The sequence below is a fragment of the Lytechinus pictus genome, chromosome 8 (genome assembly GCF_037042905.1).
Source record: "Lytechinus pictus isolate F3 Inbred chromosome 8, Lp3.0, whole genome shotgun sequence".
In the NCBI taxonomy this organism is placed as follows: domain Eukaryota; kingdom Metazoa; phylum Echinodermata; class Echinoidea; order Temnopleuroida; family Toxopneustidae; genus Lytechinus; species Lytechinus pictus.
Genome location: NC_087252.1, coordinates 10,771,534 through 10,792,321, shown reverse-complemented (window position 1 = coordinate 10,792,321; position 20,788 = coordinate 10,771,534). Strand labels below are relative to the sequence as shown.

General features: G+C 35.3%; 1 protein-coding gene across 2 annotated transcripts in view; it reads left to right on the top strand.

Annotated features, from left to right (window-relative positions):
• The window catches only part of LOC129267234 (uncharacterized), a 35,497-nt gene extending 15,301 nt beyond the window's left edge, over nt 1-20,196 (top strand). Inside the window, exons 11-22 of one of the 2 annotated variants that reach the window (XM_064103564.1) lie at nt 5,948-5,978; nt 6,468-6,727; nt 7,166-7,270; nt 9,344-9,661; nt 9,953-10,201; nt 10,300-10,635; nt 11,180-11,397; nt 12,479-12,613; nt 13,073-13,226; nt 13,977-14,010; nt 14,515-14,807; nt 15,467-20,196. In XM_064103564.1, coding sequence (XP_063959634.1) covers nt 5,948-5,978; nt 6,468-6,727; nt 7,166-7,270; nt 9,344-9,661; nt 9,953-10,201; nt 10,300-10,635; nt 11,180-11,397; nt 12,479-12,613; nt 13,073-13,226; nt 13,977-14,010; nt 14,515-14,807; nt 15,467-15,534 — 2,201 coding nt within the window. In that variant the 3' untranslated portion in view covers nt 15,535-20,196. Of the gene's footprint in view, nt 1-5,947; nt 5,979-6,467; nt 6,728-7,162; nt 7,271-9,343; nt 9,662-9,952; nt 10,202-10,299; nt 10,636-11,179; nt 11,398-12,478; nt 12,614-13,072; nt 13,227-13,976; nt 14,011-14,514; nt 14,808-15,466 lie in introns of both variants that reach the window. The other variant, XM_064103563.1, reaches the window with a different exon arrangement.
• Nucleotides 20,197-20,788: the final 592 nt, after the last annotated feature.

Here is a 20,788-nt window from a genome sequence, read left to right as displayed (position 1 = left end):
GTCGGCCATCTTGAATTTTTCATGAAAATCAATTATTTTCATATTTTTGCACAAACAATGGAAAAATATTAAATAAATACGCATTTCACATTGATTCAGACAGTAGAAATCGATTGCAAGTGTTTTTAGGACAGTCCGGTTAATATTTTTTGAAAAATATAAGAATTTATGCCAAAATTTTCATGTTTTTTGGCAAAAATTTGCATGTGCATTGATATCTTTCTGTTTTCTCATTAATATCAGCAATCAATGCAAAATATCAGCATTCAACACGAAAGAGAATATATTAACGAGGACATTGATATGCTTCATGACAGTATTAATGTCTTAACTTGCTTATAGATATAGGGAAAATACCTCCATATGCATTCCCCGATATTGCAATAAATTGACACCAAAAAGCAACCTCCGTCACTAGTCACACTAGTAATACCGATTTCAATGCGCTCGCTATAGCTTGCCTTTCAAAAGAGTACAATAGACTCAATCGGTCTTGCCTCGCCTTTGTTGGTGTGACTAGCACGCATTAGTGCATGTAAAGGGCGCCGCGATAGAAAAGTGTTTATTACATTATGGCTATGAGGGCAACAGGCGTTTTCTTTTATACATTTAAGCAACTTTTATGTTAATGAACCCTCTTGGAAAAGTTAGAGGAGGGATTGCCCTGCATGTCGCAAGCAATTACATTCGGACACCTCAAAACATAGTCCCGCAAGAGCCTGTCGAAGGTACCACACCCTTATCCGAAGCTTGACTACTAAAATATCTTGCCTTTTGGAGCCCTCAGTGTGGCAAAAATGATGCTTCGGTTAGGTAAAAAAACAACTTTTATTTTCTTGAAATCACTTGGAGACGAAAGAGTAGGCTTTTCTCTATCGGCTACATTTAAAGAAGTGAGGGCACTACACAGCCTACCCTCTCAGGGGGCTGCCCCAGGTCACCCATCCCGTTTTTCGTATTTTGCCCATTTCTTGGAAAATTCGTCATTTTGGAACCACATTGATGAGAAAAGTGTTTCTACTATGTAATGAAACCACTTTTATTGTTTAAACCACTTGAAGACAAAAGAGTAGACTTTCTTCTATATGTTACATATAAAGAATTACTGGAAAATGGAAGCCACCCCCGTCAGTGGGATGCCGAAAACACTCCCCTTTTTTCCGTATTTTGCAAATTTATGGAAAAATCTGCAATTTTGGAGCCCCCACTGAGGCTAAAGGGTGTTGCTGCTAAAAAGTAATCAATTTTCTTCTCTTAAAACCACATGGAGACAAAAGAGTTGCCTTTCTTCTATCAGTTACATAATAAGAGGTGCTTGTACAGCAAAGCCTACCCCCATCAGGGGCTCCTGAAATTACTCACCCCTTTTCTGTATTTTACATTTTTTATTAGAAAATCTGCGAATTTGGAGCCCAAATTGGGGCAAAAAGATGTTTCTCCTAAATAGCAAAACACTTTCCTTGTCTTAAAACCACTTGGATGCAAAAAAAATTGTATTTTTCTATCTGCTACATTATAACGAAGTACCGCCACATCGAGCCTACCCCCTCAGGGGGCAGCTGAAATCACCCAACCCCTATTTCGCATTTTTCTAGGAAAATTCGCCATTTTGGAGCCCCAATTGAGACCAACGGCGTTTCCGCTTTGCAGAAAGTCATTTATATTGTTTTGTAACTCGTGGGAGACAAAAAGGTATGATTTTCTCCATCCGCTTCATTTGAAGACGCGCTCTCACACTGAAGCATACCCCCGCCAGGGGCTCCCGAAATTACCCACCCCTTTTCCGTATTTTACCTTTTGATTAGAAAATCTGCGAATTTGGAGCCCACATTGAGGCACAAAGATGTTTCTCCTAAACAGCAAAATACTTTCATTGTCTTAAAACCACTTGGATGCAAAAAAGTAGTATTTTCTCTATCTGCTACATTACAACGAAGTGCTGCCACATCGAAGCCTACCACCTCAGGGGGCAGCTGAAGTCACCAAACCCCTATTTCGTATTTTCCTAGGAAAATTCGCCATTTTCACGATTTTGGAACCCCAATTGAGACCAACGGCGTTTCCGCTTTGCAGAAAGTAGCTTTTATTGGTAGGATTCTCTCCATCAGCTTCATTTGAAGACGTGCTCGCACAAAGATGCCCACCCCCAACAGAGGCTGCCAAATCCCCCCCTTTTGCCTATTTTCCCACTTTATTGAATAATTCGCAATTTTTGACCCCTTGTTCAGATAAATTAGCATTCCTGCTATATAATGAAGCCAAATAATTTTTTTGAAGCAACTTAAAGGTGAAAGAATAGGCTTTCTTCTACCTGCAAAAAAGCTACATGCAAAAAACGTACTGGCGCATCGAAGCTACTCAATTCCAGGGCAGCTGAAGTCACCCCCACCTTTTTGCCTATTTTCCCTCTTTATTGGAAAATTCGCAGTGTTTAGCCCCATTAATGCAACAAGGTATTTCTGCTATCAAGTAAAACCATTTTTATTTTTTTCAACTCCCCTGGGCTTGGGGATGAAAGAGTAGGCTTTTTAAATAAAGAAGTGCTGCATGGCACATCGACGCCTACCCTCTTCAGGGGCTGCCGAATACTAAGTCACCCGATCCTGTTTGTCCATTTAGTCTCATTATTAGAAAATTCGTTATTTTTGAGTCGCCATTGAGGCAAAGGGCGTTTCTGATACAATAGTAAAGTCACTTTATTTTTTCAAACCACCTGGAAATTAAAAGATTTTTTTTTGAAATATCAGCTTCATATAAAAAGATGTTGGCACATCGACGCCTACCCTCTTCAGTTTCTCCATATTGGCAGATTTTTCCCATAAATTGGCAGAATACGGGAAGGGGCCGGGTGACTTCAAGAGCCCCCTGAGGGGGTAGGCTTCTATGTGCCAGCACTTCGTTATATCTCTTTTGTCTCCATGTGGTTTTAAGACAAGAAAACGGATTGATTTTTAGCAGAAACACCCTTTAGCCTCAGTGGGGGCTCCAAATTTGCAGATTTTTCCATAAATTTGCAAAATACGGAAAAAAAGGGGATAGTGTTTTCGGCATCCCACTAACGGGGGTGGCTTCCATTTTCCAGTAATTCTTTATATGTTACAGATAGAAGAAAGTCTATTCTTTCGTTTTCAAGTGGTTTAAACAATAAAAGTGGTTTCATTACATAGTAGAAACACTTTTCTCATCAATGTGGCTCCAAAATGACGAATTTTCCAAGAAATGGGCAAAATACGAAAAAACGGGATGGGTAACCTGGGGCAGCCCCCTGAGAGGGTAGGCTTTGTTGTGCTCTCACTTCTTTAAATGTAGCTGATAGAGAAAAGCCTACTCTTTCGTCTCCAAGTGATTTCAAGAAAATAAAAGTTGTTTTTTACCTAACCGAAGCATCATTTTGCCACACTGAGGGCTCCAAAAGGCAAGATATTTTAGTAGTCAAGCTTCGGATAAGGGTGTGGTACCTTCGACAGGCTCTTGCGGGACTATGTTTTGAGGTGTCCGAATGTAATTGCTTGCGACATGCAGGGCAATCCCTCCTCTAACTTTTCCAAGAGGTTTCATTAACATAAAAGTTGCTTAAATGTATAAAAGAAAACGCCTTTTGCTCTCATAGCCATAATGTAATATACACTTTTCTATCGCGGCACCCTTTACATGCACTAATGCGTGCTAGTCACACCAACAAAGGCGAGGCAAGACCGATTGAGTCTATTGTACTCTTTTGAAAGGCAAGCTAGGGAGCGCATTGAAATCGGTATTACTAGTGTGACTAGTGACGGAGGTTGCTTTTTGGTGTCATTTTATTGCAATATCGGGGAATGCATATGGAGGTATTTTCCCTAATCTAAGCAAGTTAAGACATTAATACTGTCATGAAGCATATCAATGTCCTCGTTAATATATTCTCTTTCGTGTTGAATGCTGATATTTTGCATTGATTGCTGATATTAATGAGAAAACAGAAAGATATCAATGCACATGCAAATTTTTGCCTAAAAACATGAAAATTTTGGCATAACGTCTTATATTTTTCAAAAAATATTAACCGGACTGTCCTAAAAACACTTGCAATCGATTTCTACTGTCTGAATCAATGTGAAATGCGTATTTATTTAATGTTTTTCCATTGTTTGTGCAAAAATATGAAAATAATTGATTTTCATGAAAAATTCAAGATGGCCGACAAAAATGGGGCCCTGTGTGCCTTCCGTACAGGATTTGACCCGGCAGCAACACATTTTCTTGACCACTGATATCATGCCAACATCTTGGAACCATCAAACCTTTTGTACCCGATAAGCTGAATAAACTCTCCCAGCCCCCGGACTAGAATGTCTTCTCTGTGCGTGGGTGAGGGATGTGTGAGGATCGATACACGTGTTTGTGCTGTGTATATATATGCCTAGGATGTTGCACAAGGATGTGGATGTTTTTGTGGGTGTAGGAAGTGTGTGCGTGGATACACATGCTTGTGTTGGCCTGTATGTTTGAGGGTGCACGAGTGTAATGAGAACGAGGTGAAAAATAAGGTAAAATAAAATGACAAGAAAGTAAAGAAATTCAAGGTATCTCTTCAACGAAGAACAAAAACAAGGAAGTTGAGACACCATCATATCTATTACTCAAATGGAAAGAGTTCCAAAGTCTTGGAAGGCGTCTAGAGGGTGAAAAGGAAATAGACTGAGTTCTGGAGGGCAGATGAAGATAATAAACTTTTTTAAGATGACAGGGATTGATTCTAAGAAGACACTCAAATGAAAATGGATATAGGGGACAATTTCGTCGAGAAGCGAGGACCAGTGAATAGTTTAGAGCCTATAGAGCATATCACCACGACGCTGTTTTAGGGCAAGTCTCTTGGCTGTCCTCTGAAAACGCTCAAGCTTGTATACCTGTATTGAGGTTGTTGGATGCATGCAAGGCAGGCAAACCATACTCTAAGACGGAGGATGTAGGATGCAGACGTACCGCGTGCTACCAGTCGTATGAATCCTAAAATAGACGATTAGCGCGTGATATAACCAAGTAAAAGTGGGTTAAAAAACAGATCGGAGGAGACGATCAGTCCCAGGTATCTGAAAAAAAGGAATAAGACCTTAAATCTAAGGGCAAGTCCAGCCAAAGAAAAGGTTGATATAATGAAAGAAAATAAATTAAACAAGCGTAACACGGAAACACTGTTCGTGTTGGCCGGTGTGTTCCGGTGGTGTATAATGAAAATGTGGGTGTGGCAGTGTGCGTATATGTGTTTGACTGCGTGTTCGGGATGGTGCGCGAGGATGTGGGTGTGTTCAATGTGCGGAGATTTGTTGGCATATGTGTTCTGTCGGGGTGGTTCACATACGACGATGTGGGTGTAAGAAATGTGTAAGGATTTTTAGGCAGAGTGTGTACATGTGTTGGCCTGCGTCTTCTGCATGGGTACCAGGATGTGGGCAGTGTGTGTGTTTTGGTGGTGCACGCGGAGGTGGGCGGCGAGTGCAAGTGAGAAGATGTGTTGCCCTGTGTGTTCTGGGTACGAGAATGTGGGTGTGGGCAATGCGATGGAGTGAGTTTGCCTGTGTGGGTAGGTTATGAAGGTGTGGGGAGTGTGGATGGATGCACGGATGTGCATGCGTTGATGGAATGTATGTTTTGTTTGCGAGATATATGAATGGTGTTTTAGGATTATTGTTTGGTGTCTGAGAATGGATATCGAGTTTATAGGCGTGTGCTTAAATATCAAGAGGGAAAGAGAGATTAGAAAAGGTGATATTACAGCAAAGCGAGTAGAGATAGGTTAACGCTTTGGGGATGAAGGCAACTGGTGAAAAAATAAACAATAGCTCGATGGTATATTGTGGGAAAGTTTGAAAACGGTTTGGAGGCTAGATAAAACAGAAGAATTGGATTCAGATATAAAAAGAGAAACCCTTTTTGTCGAATTTTCTTTCCTCATTTTCTTTGATAGATCGGTGTGCATTACAAACAGGTTCATCGGGGTAAGCACTTTAATTCACAGTTTTTAAATATGTTATACTGTTTCTATATCTAAACTTATCCAATTAGTTTTTTATTTATACATGACCACATTTGCTATACAGCGGCCGCACGGCGAGTCAAAAACAGCCGTTTTATTCATTTTTATTCGAACTACCTATATCTAAATAGTACAATAAATGTTGAAACGCCTGTTTTTGACTAACAGTACGGCCGCCGTAGAGCAAATGTGACCGAGGTATTACCATTTCTAATTTGTTGGTAATAATTGGCATCATCCTTAATAATATTCTGCTAAGATTGTACGATTCCAGTGGATTAAAAAAAGGTTAAAATTCTCTCTTACATTTCTTGCAAAGTTTGAGGAAAGTCAACTAACATATTGAGATTTGATAATTGGAGACATTTTTCATTATGAACAACAAAATCATTAAATGAAGATTCGGATTCAAATGATGTAATTTTCTTGTTGTTTCCTTACAATTATACAGGGAAATCCCAGACAAGACGCTACTCCATTTATCCAGAAAGATAAAACCAGATAAGTACTTCGAGACTGGAAGGAAACTTGGTTTTTCTTCGACAGAGCTTGAACACATCAAACACCGGACATTTCCTAACAGGAGAGACACCAACATCCTGATGCTTTCTAAATGGAAATCATCTCAGCCTCCCGGAGAAAAGGCGATTGAAACCTTGAAATGTGTTTGGGAATCTGTACAATCAGTGCATAAGGCTGAACATTTAGAAGGTATGGGGAAACAAAAAAAAATGGAAGACGGCAAATTTTATTGTTTAATGGGGTTCGCTTGGGTTGGAATTTAGGTAACCGATAACAGAGTAATAACGAGGAAACTGAAGACTTGTATAAAAATAGCCTTTGTATTCAATTGACTAATACGTGGAATATACTAGTATCGGAGAGATTTAAGTTTCTCCACATTAAAAAGAAAGAAGACTTTGCAGAGTATATCAGTTACTGCATAGCGATATAACTGTTAAATCAAATAGGAATGCTGTGCAATTTGCCCATTCCTGGCCAAATGTTAATATGTAATCCTCGCTATGAAAAAAACGAATACGAGAAAAGACATTTCCATTTTTTATTCTAAGAATGTAAACTACCTTCAATAGTACCCTTTTACAAGTTGAATAAAATATTGATGCCTTTAACACTATTTTTCAGAAGAAGATACTACTACAGTTCTCAAACAGACCGTTGTAGAAATGACCAAGCCAAATGAACTGGAAAGCGATCTTGAAAAGATGGAGATCATTGACTTTTCAGAAACGGGTAAGCAGAAACGAATAAAGATGTTTCGGGAAACGTTTGTCGAGGTGATACAATACATTTCTGATATCTAAGCAAGGCGGGCATAATATCCCCTGTTGCTTTTATCGACACGTCGAAACCGCTCGAAATTTCACGCTCTTTCATGAATTTTTCGCCTCATGAATACCTGCTCATTGATTACATCTTTTCTTTTAATTTCTATTTTGTAATGTTTATTTGACGGTCATTCGAAAAGTATAATTAGGTGCATATTATTTTAAGCTTTTAAACCCGATCATATGTAAATTATGTCACATAATTATTTGTGTGAGAAAGGTTAAAGATAAAAGATACCATCAGTTTGTTTCCTAGAGGTTACTTTATAATCTGTATCAATTTATTTAGTTGATTCTGCCATCTATGCCTTGGAAGCATAGTAATAGCGATAGAAATATAATATTTTTAAAATAAATTTCCGTAACTGTCTTCAGTGAATAGACATTACTGGCATAGAGGATGCTATGCTCGAGATATTGGAGGCACATTTCAATACTGCTGTGAGTGCTGGATGCTTTCAATATTCATTTAATAATGTGAAGTTTTGGCTTTATAATTCGACAGGGTAGAAGAGGAAAATAGTGTGTAAAGAGTATAGAAGAGTAATGAGAGTGTCATTAAACTTTGGGGACCTGCGTTAGAAAAAATGCGAAAAGGGCACGATATACGTGACAAAATGAATTCGCAATGAATTATTACTATTAAATGGTTTATTTCCGAAATACACAGAAAATGAACTGTTTAACAATAATAAACATCGATAATGTAATATACTAAGGAGCTCTGGGATTCTCCAAAGAGTCACGGATGGCCCAACTAAGGACCGGTGACCCACTCTTTACTGGTACTAAATAAACGCCAGCCCTATGAAAATCCAAAGGTTTAACACATGAAAATGGTCACATGCCGTGACTGGGAAAACGGGCCTAGTTTGTTCCCCTGGGGACACCTCCGTTTGTTGAAAACGATGTATCAATCGTTGCTTAATGGGATAGTATTTTAGAAAGAAAAGGCCTTAACTGCGTTTGCACATTTGAAAATAAACCCAATATATACTTTTTTAGATATCAGTATGACCGATACAATATTTATTATTTTTATTGAATAAGGAGCATGTAGTAAAAACAGTTGTAAAATAAGTATTCGGAATTCTATTTTCGAAATAAGGTTCGGAATTCTATTTTCAAATCAACACATGATTATTTGTTGCTAATATACAGTGCGTCCCAGAAAAAACGAAACCGAGATTTAGCGATGATTTATCATAAGTTAATCACAAATAAAATAGACAAATGACCTACCAATGTAAAGCTTAGAATCTCCTCTTTCATCTGATATTACTTAGGTTATTTCTTCTTCAGGCTTCATTGAGCAAAAACAATTTGAAGAGGGGATACCAAAAAGTCATTTGGCGGGTTGTATCTGGCTTTCAAAAAGAAAACCACATTTTTTAAAAGTTCAATATCTGCTCTTTAATTTGATACCTCAATTGCAGAAAATGGTCAAAAAATAACAAAGTTCTGGTTATTTGAAATAAGGCTTGAATTTCAATAATTTCATAAAATGAAGAGGTTACAGGCTAGCGTTCAAACTCACTCGACACTCCGTTTTGTTTACGATCAGCCATGCATTAAGTCTTTTGTTAGCGTGCGATAGCTTCGGTGGGAAACCGGTTTATTTAATGAAATTATGGAAATTCAAGCCTTATTTCAAATAACCAGAACTTTGTTATTTCTTGACCATTTTCTGTGATTGAGGTATCTATTAAAGAGCAGATATTGAACTTTTAAGACATGTGGTTTTCTTTTTAAAATTCAGATACCGCCCGCCAAATGAGTTTTTGGTATCCTTTCTTCAAATTGTTTTTGCTCACTCATGCGTGAATGAGGAATATTCTAAGTAATTTCAGATGAAAGAGGAGATTCTAATAGCTTTACATTGGTAGGTCATTTGTCTATTGTTTTTGTGATTAAGTTATGATAAATCATCGCTAAATCTCGGTTTCGTTTTTTCTGGGACGCACTGTATATTTTTAAGATGATGATCCACTTGGGCCTTCTTGTGAGCAAGTGGTAACGCATGAGGATCTCGATCAACACGGTGGAATACCAAACACAGAAGAACTTTCTAGTGTGGCTCATCAAGTCAAAACCTTCCAAATAGCATGTTCACTTGGTAAAGCCCTTCGTATTGATGACATCAGCATAGTCGGTTACGTCACTCAGCAGAATCCTTCATCACTGGATGCAACAGCAATGCAAATCCTACTTATGTGGCATGATGGCCTAGAAGAAGGAGTAAAAGAGGTTGAACTCCACGAGTTGTTGATGAAGTACATCTCCGGTGACAAAACAGGTTATTTGAAATCTCTTAACTAGCTACCTACCTGTGAGTTTAAAGAAATTTTTGTAAATTTTAATTCTAAAGCCAATTGGTGATTAATAAAGAACATACGTCTTGGTTGCAGCTGGAATGCATAACCATGGGTTAAATATCTTTATCCGTTTACCCGAACGGCATTTTTACCTGGTTCCTGTAAATTACTTTTATCAAGGCCTCTGTCAAGAGTATTTTTATCCACTTGTAATTGCATTCATATGAATATTAGGGTCATAATTGTTTCAAATTTGTGTGCTTACTTGTCAGGAGGCTACGACGAAATAGCAAAACTCATTCGGTCTGAGGTAGACCTCCTCGGTTTAATTCGTCATTTGGGTGTACAGCCTACCAGTGTCATGGAGATCATTAACACATCTGTAGACTTTGCACCACACATGGTTGTTTCTGCTGCCCTACAAATGCTGATAGAATGGTCCAGCAAAGGTGGAACTCGGGAGAGGCTTCTTGCAATAGCTCAGGCTTTTCACCTCAGTTGTGCGGACCGCATAGCAAAAGGTAACACGTCATTCGTACATCGCCTCTGACGCTTTTCAATTAATTCATATTGTGAATTTTTTTGAATAACGTTTTTTTTTTTTTATCGACCCCCTCAGGCCTGGCATGTCACTCAACCTATCCATTTTTCATCTCGTACGGCATCATTGATCATAAGGGACAAAGGGTGACCCTCGATGAACTTGGAATTACTGTATCTATTCCTGAAGGGGCTATTCCGAAAGGAACGAGATCAACCGTCACCCTTCGCGTATCAATCCACAATACTCTCAGACTTCCCATACACGACGATGAAGTTCTTATTACTCCAGTTTTAGAGACTTCTGTCCATCAAGAACTTCTCAAGCCGGCATCGATAGTACTGCCACACTGTGTAAAGTTCCGGGAACAAAACGACGATTCTTCTGTTGTATTGTACACCAAGACCGAGTCAGGTATGAATTTAGTCATGAAAATCGTCCAATTCACCTTGGTTGTAGTTTGAAATCAGAATGTATCCACTCTTAGAAGTTCAGCTGGGTGTTTCATAAGGCTGTTCGTAAGATACGAACGATTTTACACACGACTGGTGATCCTTTCTTGTGCTAAATGATATCCCTGTATATTTGATTCATGACCTTAAAAGACATGTTCCAGTCGTGCGTAAAGTTGTGCGTAATTTTACAAATATCATTATGAAACACACACCAGGTCAAGTTTGACCCAAAGTTATTCCGTTGACGGCCACAATCTCATCAGGTGAACAATTACCTCATAAGGATAAGAACTTTTTGGATAATATCTGCACCGAATCCGCATCATTTCGAACTCACTTCCACAGAACTAATGTATGCATAGTTAAGTAGAAAAAACTCAATTACTGTAAAAGAGAAATGTCTGATTTTGAAATATATTCGTCTTCCCGGCACTTTAGCGCGATACACCAAATTTTAATGAAGATCCAAAATTCACAACTCCACGTCCATTTCCAAACTTCAGGAAAATTCGGTCGCAGAATGCTGACTGCTGACGATTCAACAATCTCAAAATCTACGATTGAGTTTTGTACGCGTCATATTGAAGTTTTGGCTGTGTCTTCAAAGAATCTTCGAGAAATTCAACTAACATGCTTAGTCTTCCAACCCACTATGAAGACACCAGCAGAGCAACCATCTCTACACGTGTACATAACCTATCCATATAACACATATGATCAGGTATTTTTATTAAGTTTTCACCATTTTTAACATCTTGACGTACGCGTCTTTTCAGGATTTTCAAAATATTACCGGCGTACAAATTTATTTCAATATATATTCAAAATCTTAACATTTGTTCATGAAAAAAAAAGAACTTTTATGCAACATTGAATTAGTCATTATTCGTAATTATTGATATCATTTATGCTGCAGCGATAAAATACGATGGTACACCGTAACTCAGGAAAGTTATAAAGAGAACGAAACAGTATTCTGATTAAATTTTATAAATCATCTTTATTTCATAATCAAATAGAGAAGGTAAAATAAACCCAGGTCCTTTACCAGTGATGATGGGACAAACTACCATTCACTGGCAATAGGCGGGGGGGGGGGGATAATACATGTATATACAATTTTGATTGAATAGGTACAATTCATACGTTAAAATGCATAAGACTTATCACATAAAATTTTATGCATTACATAAGAAAGCAGAATATTAAGATAATACTTGCCTAAATGGAATGAAGTACAGTATGCGGGAAGGGACAAGCATGTTAAATGAAAAAGAAAGGTAACTGTGTAAATGAAAGAGAGATGGAGAGAGGGGTCAGATAGTAGGAAGTACAAAAGGGAAACCATCACTTTTGTAATGGAGATATATATACATTCATAATACAAGGCATGTAAGCGTCGCCACAACAAAAAGAGTGTTTGTAACGTAGTTTACAATTATTCATATTCATAGAATCTTGTTATGAGAGATATTTCCATAAAGTTAACAAGTGCAGTTATGATATTGTAAAATTATATTTCAAAATATTTTAAACATTAAAGTCAATTAAGAGCCAAATATGGACAAGTAATTATAGCCTTTAACTCGTCATTGCTTACACTTGCCATTAACTATAAACTCTGAATCAATTTTGAATTTGTAAAATACTAGCGGATTTTATCTGATGGAAATAGTGGCGCATCTTATTGAAGCACCCTGCGATAAAGGCGATTTTTACTAACCATTTTAACACTTTAATTCTCTGTCATAAATTATCAAGAAATTATTGTGAATCAACTTTCAATCTTTTACATGTTCCAGGATATAATCAAGACGGAACTGGATTCGTCTGTACCTTACTGTCAAGTCGAGGAGGGATTCAAATTCTCTATAGGGTTAACAACAAAACACCTGAAGGTTATTTGTCATGAAGACTCGAAGCAACACAGACGAATGGTATGGTGTTTATTACAAGTTTTAATATCTATTATCATGGAATATCCTTATGGTTTTGCAAGGCAATTTATATTCGGCACTGTGTTGACTTAAAATGATTCCTAAGAAATATAGAATTAATTATAGCTGCAAAATGCAGCTTACGTAATTTATTTTTCAGATGCATCAATATCCATCAATCGATTAAATTAGATGCGTTCCAATTTTACATCTTCTCTCTCAACCTAACAAACCCGGCAAATCCTCGTTGATAATAAAAAAAAGATAAAAAAATATATTTTCATGTCTTTAGAATACTTGTGATGTGTTACTGAACTTGTTCCGCTTTTACCTTTGCTTTAGTAATTAATCATTTGTATAGTCATCGTACTCATTCGGATATTATGACAATTACTGAGAATATTGTTTTGATTTATTATACATGTATAGTTCTTTCGTATATTATTTTCTCCAACGAAGATACACATCAAAAGTGTGTTGATTGGTCATCAGAGTACTCCTCTGAAGTTCGTGCTTCAGTTTACCCCGGAGGACAATGGAAAGAACATTCGCATTGCAATACACGAAGGACACGAGGCCACATCAGTAAGAGAATTCAACATAACAATAGAAGGTATAATGAAAACAATGATTCAATTAGAGCTGTTTAGTTTAGTAAGGTATAGGCACTTTATTTTCTTTTTAAGGTAACCCTAGATTGGTTACCATCACCATCTAGAAAAATATCACACCCCCATTAGTAAATATTTAGCGAAAAATATCACGATGATTAGACAATATATCTACCTGGTAAGTCAGTGTGTCATCGTAATCAAACTTATCATTCCACTTACATATTTGTTTTTTTTTTACTTTAACAATGTCTTTCATTGTCAGAGTTCAAACATAAATAAAAGGCTTATGTACTACGTGTAGATTCTTAGTGCACACAACATATTTAGGTTTCCTAATACTTTGTTTCTTTGGTTGCTCTTTGTATTTTGTAGTTTTTTATATTGTTATTCTTTTGTATTTTTGTAATCTTTAATCAACTCTTGTTTTATTTATCATGTTTTTCATGTTTTCCAAATTGAATGTGGAGATAAATTAACTGAATTGATTCAAAAGAACGTAATAATAGTAATAATAATTACATTTAACACAATGGGCAGCTGCTCGCATGTGACGTCATAAAATCAAATCTTTTAAGATTCATAACTCTGTTATTCTTGGATATATGATTTTTTTACGAAAAATTTATCAACTGTTCATAATAATGATACTTCTACTGCTACCACCATCACCACTATTACTACTACTACTACTACTACTACTACTACAAGTAAAAATACTACTACTGCTGCTGTATTCTTTTTTCTTTCAGATGAACCGGATTACGCGACCAGCCGTAGGGATTCGTAAGTTTTCTTGTCAAAACCAAATTTTTAAAACATTTGGAATAAGAATTTGCGGTAAACATATTTCAACTTTTTAGTAGTTTCGATCCTGAATACATACAATGCATACACAGTTATTATAGGAACTGCAGGATTTCACTCTATATAATTTAGCATAATGTTCTCTTTTTTTTTTTGGTCATTCTGGAAAAAGGTGAAGTAATATTGATATTAATAATAATAATGAAAAAATAGAATCATGAACTTGTAATAGAACAGTGATGTCACGATCATTTTCAATAAAACAGTACTCAATCGTTTGCATAGCAAACCGATGATATGCCAGGAGGGGAGAGGTGGGTAGAGAAATAAATAGCGAAACTCCATCCTCCCCTACGCAAAAACGCAATAAGTGAACAAAGAAATGACAGGAAAAACGCATAATATGGCTATGCCAAAACAAATATTTTATTTATCAAATTACATAAAACAATTTTTTGGACGTTATGGATTTTGTTTACACAGGCAAGGGCGAATGAGCTGTTTATCCAACAATCTCATTGAAACCCTGGCTGATGTGATTCTCAAGCATAGCGAGGCAATCTCCCTAGGCCGCCATCTTGGTTACTCCCACTCGACTGTAAAGAAATATTTCAATCGACCAGATTCATCGTTTGATAGAATCTCAAGATCAGGCTTTGTTGACATGCTGAGTGATTGGAGACGAAGAGTCCGACCTAGTGAGCAGGTAGAGAAGCTTTACCAAGCCCTGAAAGATGCTGGTCTGAGCTATGTAACAAATACCATCCTGCATGGAGGTGAGTCACTCTATATAGTTTTATCCTCAATATTTATATTTAGAACCCTCGGGGAAAATGTTTCCTAAAATACTATTTCTGTACAAAAGAACCTGTAATTATTGTTTTAAAGAATTTAAGATGGTTCCAAAGTGGCTGCTTAAAATAATTTAGAAGCTTTTCGGGAACCTTAAGATGTGCAATAATAAAGAACAAGCTTATAACCCTGTAAAAAAAATGTTCTAAGATATTAACATGATTATTTTGGCATATCGTTTTTATTCAGCATATTGATATATATATCATCATATTGATATCAAAACAAGTTGACAATTACTTATAATTTTATTAATAAGAAAACTATAAATTGCAAGCTCTGATGTTTAATAGATTGTCCTTTATACCCTCATTTTATTGATATATCTGTCTCCAATCTGAACGTTTATTGTATAACATTGTCTTTTTTATTATGAATAATGGTGGAGTATTGTATTATTTTTGTATTAATGATTTACTGTCTTTTGATGAACTTTACGTTGTATTTGATAATTTGTGAGATATGAAAAATAAACCAAACTGAAACTGAAATATCTTTTTATTTGATCGATTGTATGTGATCCTCAGGAAGTAAGACACACACAATACACAATGTTCCAATTTTATTTATACTATTTTTATAGTGGCTAGCTCTTCTAAGACCAGCGTGGCTCAACGCGTACGAGCACTTGAGTCAAATAGGCCTAAATAGAAAGCGACTGTTCCATTGACCTCAAGAATGCTAAGCCTATACCTCTGGAACTGGATTGCCAATGTATGAAGATTCGAGAGTTGGGGTCAACTGGCTAACCAGAGGATGTCTGAGGGGATAGCTCACCTTTGAATTTCATCTTAACAAAATGTGTCGTGATATGTGATACTAGGGTCAATAGTAAAGGGGCAATTAGGGGTAATAAGCAAGTAGCATGGATTATATGAACATTACATTATGACGTTTAGCAATTACTTCGCAGACGTTTTCTATAACGTAGATAATCTTTTGTCAAAAGTCGTTCCTTCAATGACAAAGCAGCATTTATCAAACGATCGGTGAATCAAAACAGCAGTGTCGTCATGGACTCTGGACAGTGCGTCCCACAAAAAACGAAACCGAGATTTATCGATGATTTATCATAACTTAATCGCAAATACAATAGACAAATGACCTACCATTTTAAAGCTTAGAATCTCCTTTTTCATCTGAAATTACTTAGATTATTTCTCATTCACGCATGAGTGAGCAAAAACTATTTTAAAAGGGGATACCAAAAAGTCACTTGGCGGGCCGTATCTGGGTTTTAAAAAGAAAACCACATTTTTAAAAAGTTCAATATCTGCTCTTTAATTTGATACCTCAATTACAGAAAATGGTCAAGAAATAAAAAAGTTCTGGTTATTTGAAATAAGGCTTGAATTTCAATAATTTCATAAAATGAAGAGGTTTTACAGGCTAGCGTTCAAACTCACTCGACACTCCGCTTTGTTGACGATCAGCCATGCATTAAGTCTTTTGTTACCGTGCGATAGCTTCAGTGGGAAACCGGTGAAAACACGTTTATTTAATGAAATTATGGAAATACAAGCATTGTTTCGAGGGATCATAACTTTTTTACTACTTGACCATTTTCTGTGATTTAGGTATCAAAGAAAAGAGAAGATATTGAACTTTTTAGTCATGTGATTTTCTTTTTGAAATTCAGATACCCCCGCCAAATGAGATTTTGGCATCCTTTCTTCGAATTGTTTTTGCTCGATCATGCATGTATGAGGAATAATCTAAGTAATACCAGATGAAAGAGGAGATTCTAAGCTTTACATTGGTAGGTCATTTGTCTATTTTATTTATGATTAAGTTATGATAAATCATCGCTAAATCTCGGTTTCGTTTATTCTGGGACGCACTGTATAAACATAAATATTTGTATCCGTTGCGAAAGAAAAATTAATAATACATATGTTGTGAAAGAAACATATAAACAATTTGGGCAACACATTGTAGGTTTTAAATATGTATACTATTTTTCAATAGAAATTAAATTAAAATGATTTGACGGATGTTTTAATAGATTCTGAAAGTTGCAGAAAGCGTCTGCGAGTCCATGCTAAAATGTGATACTAATGATGGCAAAAACAATTGTCTTATTATAATTATGACAAAATTGTCTTTTGTAAAATTTTCTTGCGTATTTTTTTAATGAAGTTTATAATGTCATTGTATCCATGAAGAAGAAAATTTGAATATACTCTCGTCTGACACAATCGTATACCGTGTAAATCTTACTCTCTAAAAAAAGAAAATGAGTGAATTTAACTAGCCTTTTCCATTCACAGTGAAATCAAGGACAACTCGATTTGGAGTGAATTTAGAGTGAACATAATAACAAGGCCGAACGTTTCATAAGCGATACCAAAGTATGCCTTTCTCTTTTTTTTCTATTTTTTTTTGCAGCGCTTGCTTGATTTCCTCTGCATTCAGTCAAGAATATTTGAGGGTTATTGTTGATAAATATCTACAAGATAAATCATTTGAAAGCTATATATGCTTTTCTGAGCTCAATGAAAATCTTGAAATTAATTTAGAGCCACTTGTTGTTTGTTTGCGACTATATTTATTTACTCGTAATACATTAGCTGTAATTGCAAAATTCACATATTCCATTACTGTTAACATATCATATTGTAACTTATATACATGACTTGTATCCCTTTTTTTAGTAGCCCTCAGTGTACATTTTATATATTTGTTCTTCATACTTATTGTCTAAATGTTTCTGTATCTCTTATTTCGATAACTCGTATTGTAAATGTCACAAATCTCTTGACTCATGTATATACATCTGCTTTTAGCTATTTTTTGTATTCCTGTTTATAGCTCATGTAAAATGAAAATCTAAATTAATTCTAACCTCTTAAATCATAACAGCTCTTACTGTGAATTTCAAATAATGCTTCACTCGTAAAAGCTTGTATTGTAAGTTTTTATATATCTTTAAACTTTTAAATGCAAATTTTAATGCAAATTACGTTTATCTCTTAACTTAGTAGCACATATTTTAACTTTTATAATATCAATTAACTTTTATATCCTTATATCTATTATTGTAAATTCCAATATTACATCTTCATATCTCTTGTGGAGGTTCGCATAGAGTATATATGTTTATCTTATAACAGCTTTTATGCAAAGATCTTCTTAAAACACTCGAAACATAAATATCACTAAGCTATACACACTTAATCAGATGCGGCAGCGTAATTTTTTACAATTGTGCATTATTCACATCATAATGTTCTAATATTGCCTTTATTATAAATTTCATTTATAGATTTATATATTGTATTGTTTATTACATTCTTTACTCTTAACCACTCTCATTGTATAGATCGTCCATTTACTCTTCATATGGTAGCTCTTATTGTAAATACCACATTTTCCTTATATCTTGACAGCTCCTAATGTAAATATCATATAGGCCTACCTGATACCTGTAACAGATTTTGTTGTAAATTTTCTGTATCTTTAACTTCCATCGTAGGAGCCTGTTTCATAATTGTATATCATAACTCTTACAAAGCTCTTAACGAAAATTCTGTATTTGACCAGCCACCTCAAAACCAACAACAATAAATCACCAGAAAAGGTTCTCTGTAAATATTCAAATGAGTAATTTGGTCTTTAAAAACAAAAATTAGACAATTCGCTTATCTTAAAGAGCAATTCTTATTCTCTATACTTTTAGTTGTAAAGGATGAATAAAGTACAAGATAAAAACCTGTTGACACTATTTTTGCGGAAGTCTTGGAAGTTTCACCAAGGCTGCACAGTGTGCACATCTCTTGCTTGAGGGAACCCTGAACTTCAAAACATTGTTGTAGCACTCGCTGAATTTCCTCTGTATTCAGTCAAGAACTTTTGAGGGTTACTGTTGATAAATTTGGACAACTTATATCATTTGAAAGCTTATGACATGCTTTTCTAAGATCAATGAAAATATCAAAATTCATTTTGGACCACTTATTTTTAGTTTGGGGTGGCTGATATCTATTTACTCAGAATACAGTAGCTCCAATTTTAAATTCCACATAAATATTGTTTTACTGTTAACATATCCTGTTGTAAATTATATATGTGTATTTCTTAATTTTAAGTAGTTCTTATTTTGAATTTCATATATAACCTCTTCATACTCATTATCTAAATGTTTCTGTATCTCAAAAATTTAAATAGCTCGTATTGTAAATGACACAAATCTATGGAGTCATATCTTCTTTTAGGTCTGTTTATAAAATCCTTATCTCTTAAAAGCTCTTGTTTAGAATATTAGATATTTCTTATTGTAAATTTCAAATTTCTCCTCACTATTAACAGCTCGCATTGTAAGCTCGAATATATCTCTTAACTTTTAGTAGCTCCTATTGAAAATTTCATTTACTCTTTGTAGCTCATATTTTAAATTTCATACATTAGTTAAGTCTTATCTCCATATAGCTATTACTTTAAATTCCGCTTACACCCCATCTCTTCATAGGTCTGGTGAAGAGGTTCGCATACATCTTATCTTATAACCGCTTGTGCAAACTTAGAAACACTTGGAAAATATTATTGGGTTATGCACATATTCGTATATTTTATTAATATCAAGTATAATAAAACAAAATAAATCAGATGCAGTGTGATTTAATCCATAAAATATTATTTTTGGGACTTGAACTTCATTGCTTATTTGCTGCGTTTGTTTCTGCAACAGCCCGATAAATAGGCCTTTTTTGTATGCTGTATATAATTACATAAAAAGAAAACAAAAAGAAAAAAGTTTTTAAAATATCATCCAACTGTGAATACGAAAATACCAATGACAATCAATGCACACGTTTTATGCAACTTTATTGTCATTCTTGTCCAGCTGGAAAGAACAGTGTCACACAGTGCGATCACTGTATGTTCACAGTGTGAACCATGAGAATATACTGTTTACACTGTTAAACTTATAAAACTTAACAGTGTGAAGACGATTTCCTACTGTAGATACCCCGATGTCGTACAAATTACATTATGTAAATAGTTGTAATTTTCACTTTTTACTACTTATTACTACTCAATGAAATGAATATCCCCTCAGCACTTGTTATATGATAAATGCTTTGTACTACCATATTTCAATGAATATTATATGCAACTTGGATTTCTCCTCTATCAAAGGGGTCAAGTACATGCGGTCCTGTGTGTATATGTAATTCGACTGTCATCTTATTTTGCATCCATATTGAGCAAGCTAAAGTGACTGTCTTTGGAAAATCCGAATGCTGGTAGGAAGAGTCACATTGCTCCGTTAAGTGGTTCTTTGTGGCGTAGGATGTGAACGAACTAAATACATGGGTGGGTGTGTTTAAGATGGGCGGGTTGCATAAGAAAGCGACCGGTTAATGGGTGGGGCGCATAATTCTTGATAACATCGTTTTAATCCATTTTGACATTGTTTTTTTTTTCTGTGTGTATGTACATAGTAAAGGATGATGAATCAGTCAGTAATCTGATAATGATCAATAATCCTGATTACATTATTTTAATCCATTTTTCTGATTGGTTTTCTGTGTGTATGAAAATGGTAAAATATGTTAATCAGTGCTCTGATAACTATAAATTCCTGATAACAATTTTAATCTATTTCTATGATTGTTTTTCCGTGTGTACCTAAATGGTAATATATGTTAATCAGTACTCTAACTACCATTAATTCTTGATAACATCATTTTAATCCATTTTGTCATTGTAAATGTCATTGTTTTTTTTTCTGTGTGTATGTAAATAGTAAAATATGATAAATCAGTCAGTAATCTGATAATGATCAATAATCCTGATTATATTATTTCAATCCATTTTTCTGATTGGTTTTCTGTGTGTATGAAAATGGTAAAATATGTTAATCAGTGCTCTGATAACTATCAATTCCTGATAACAATTTTAA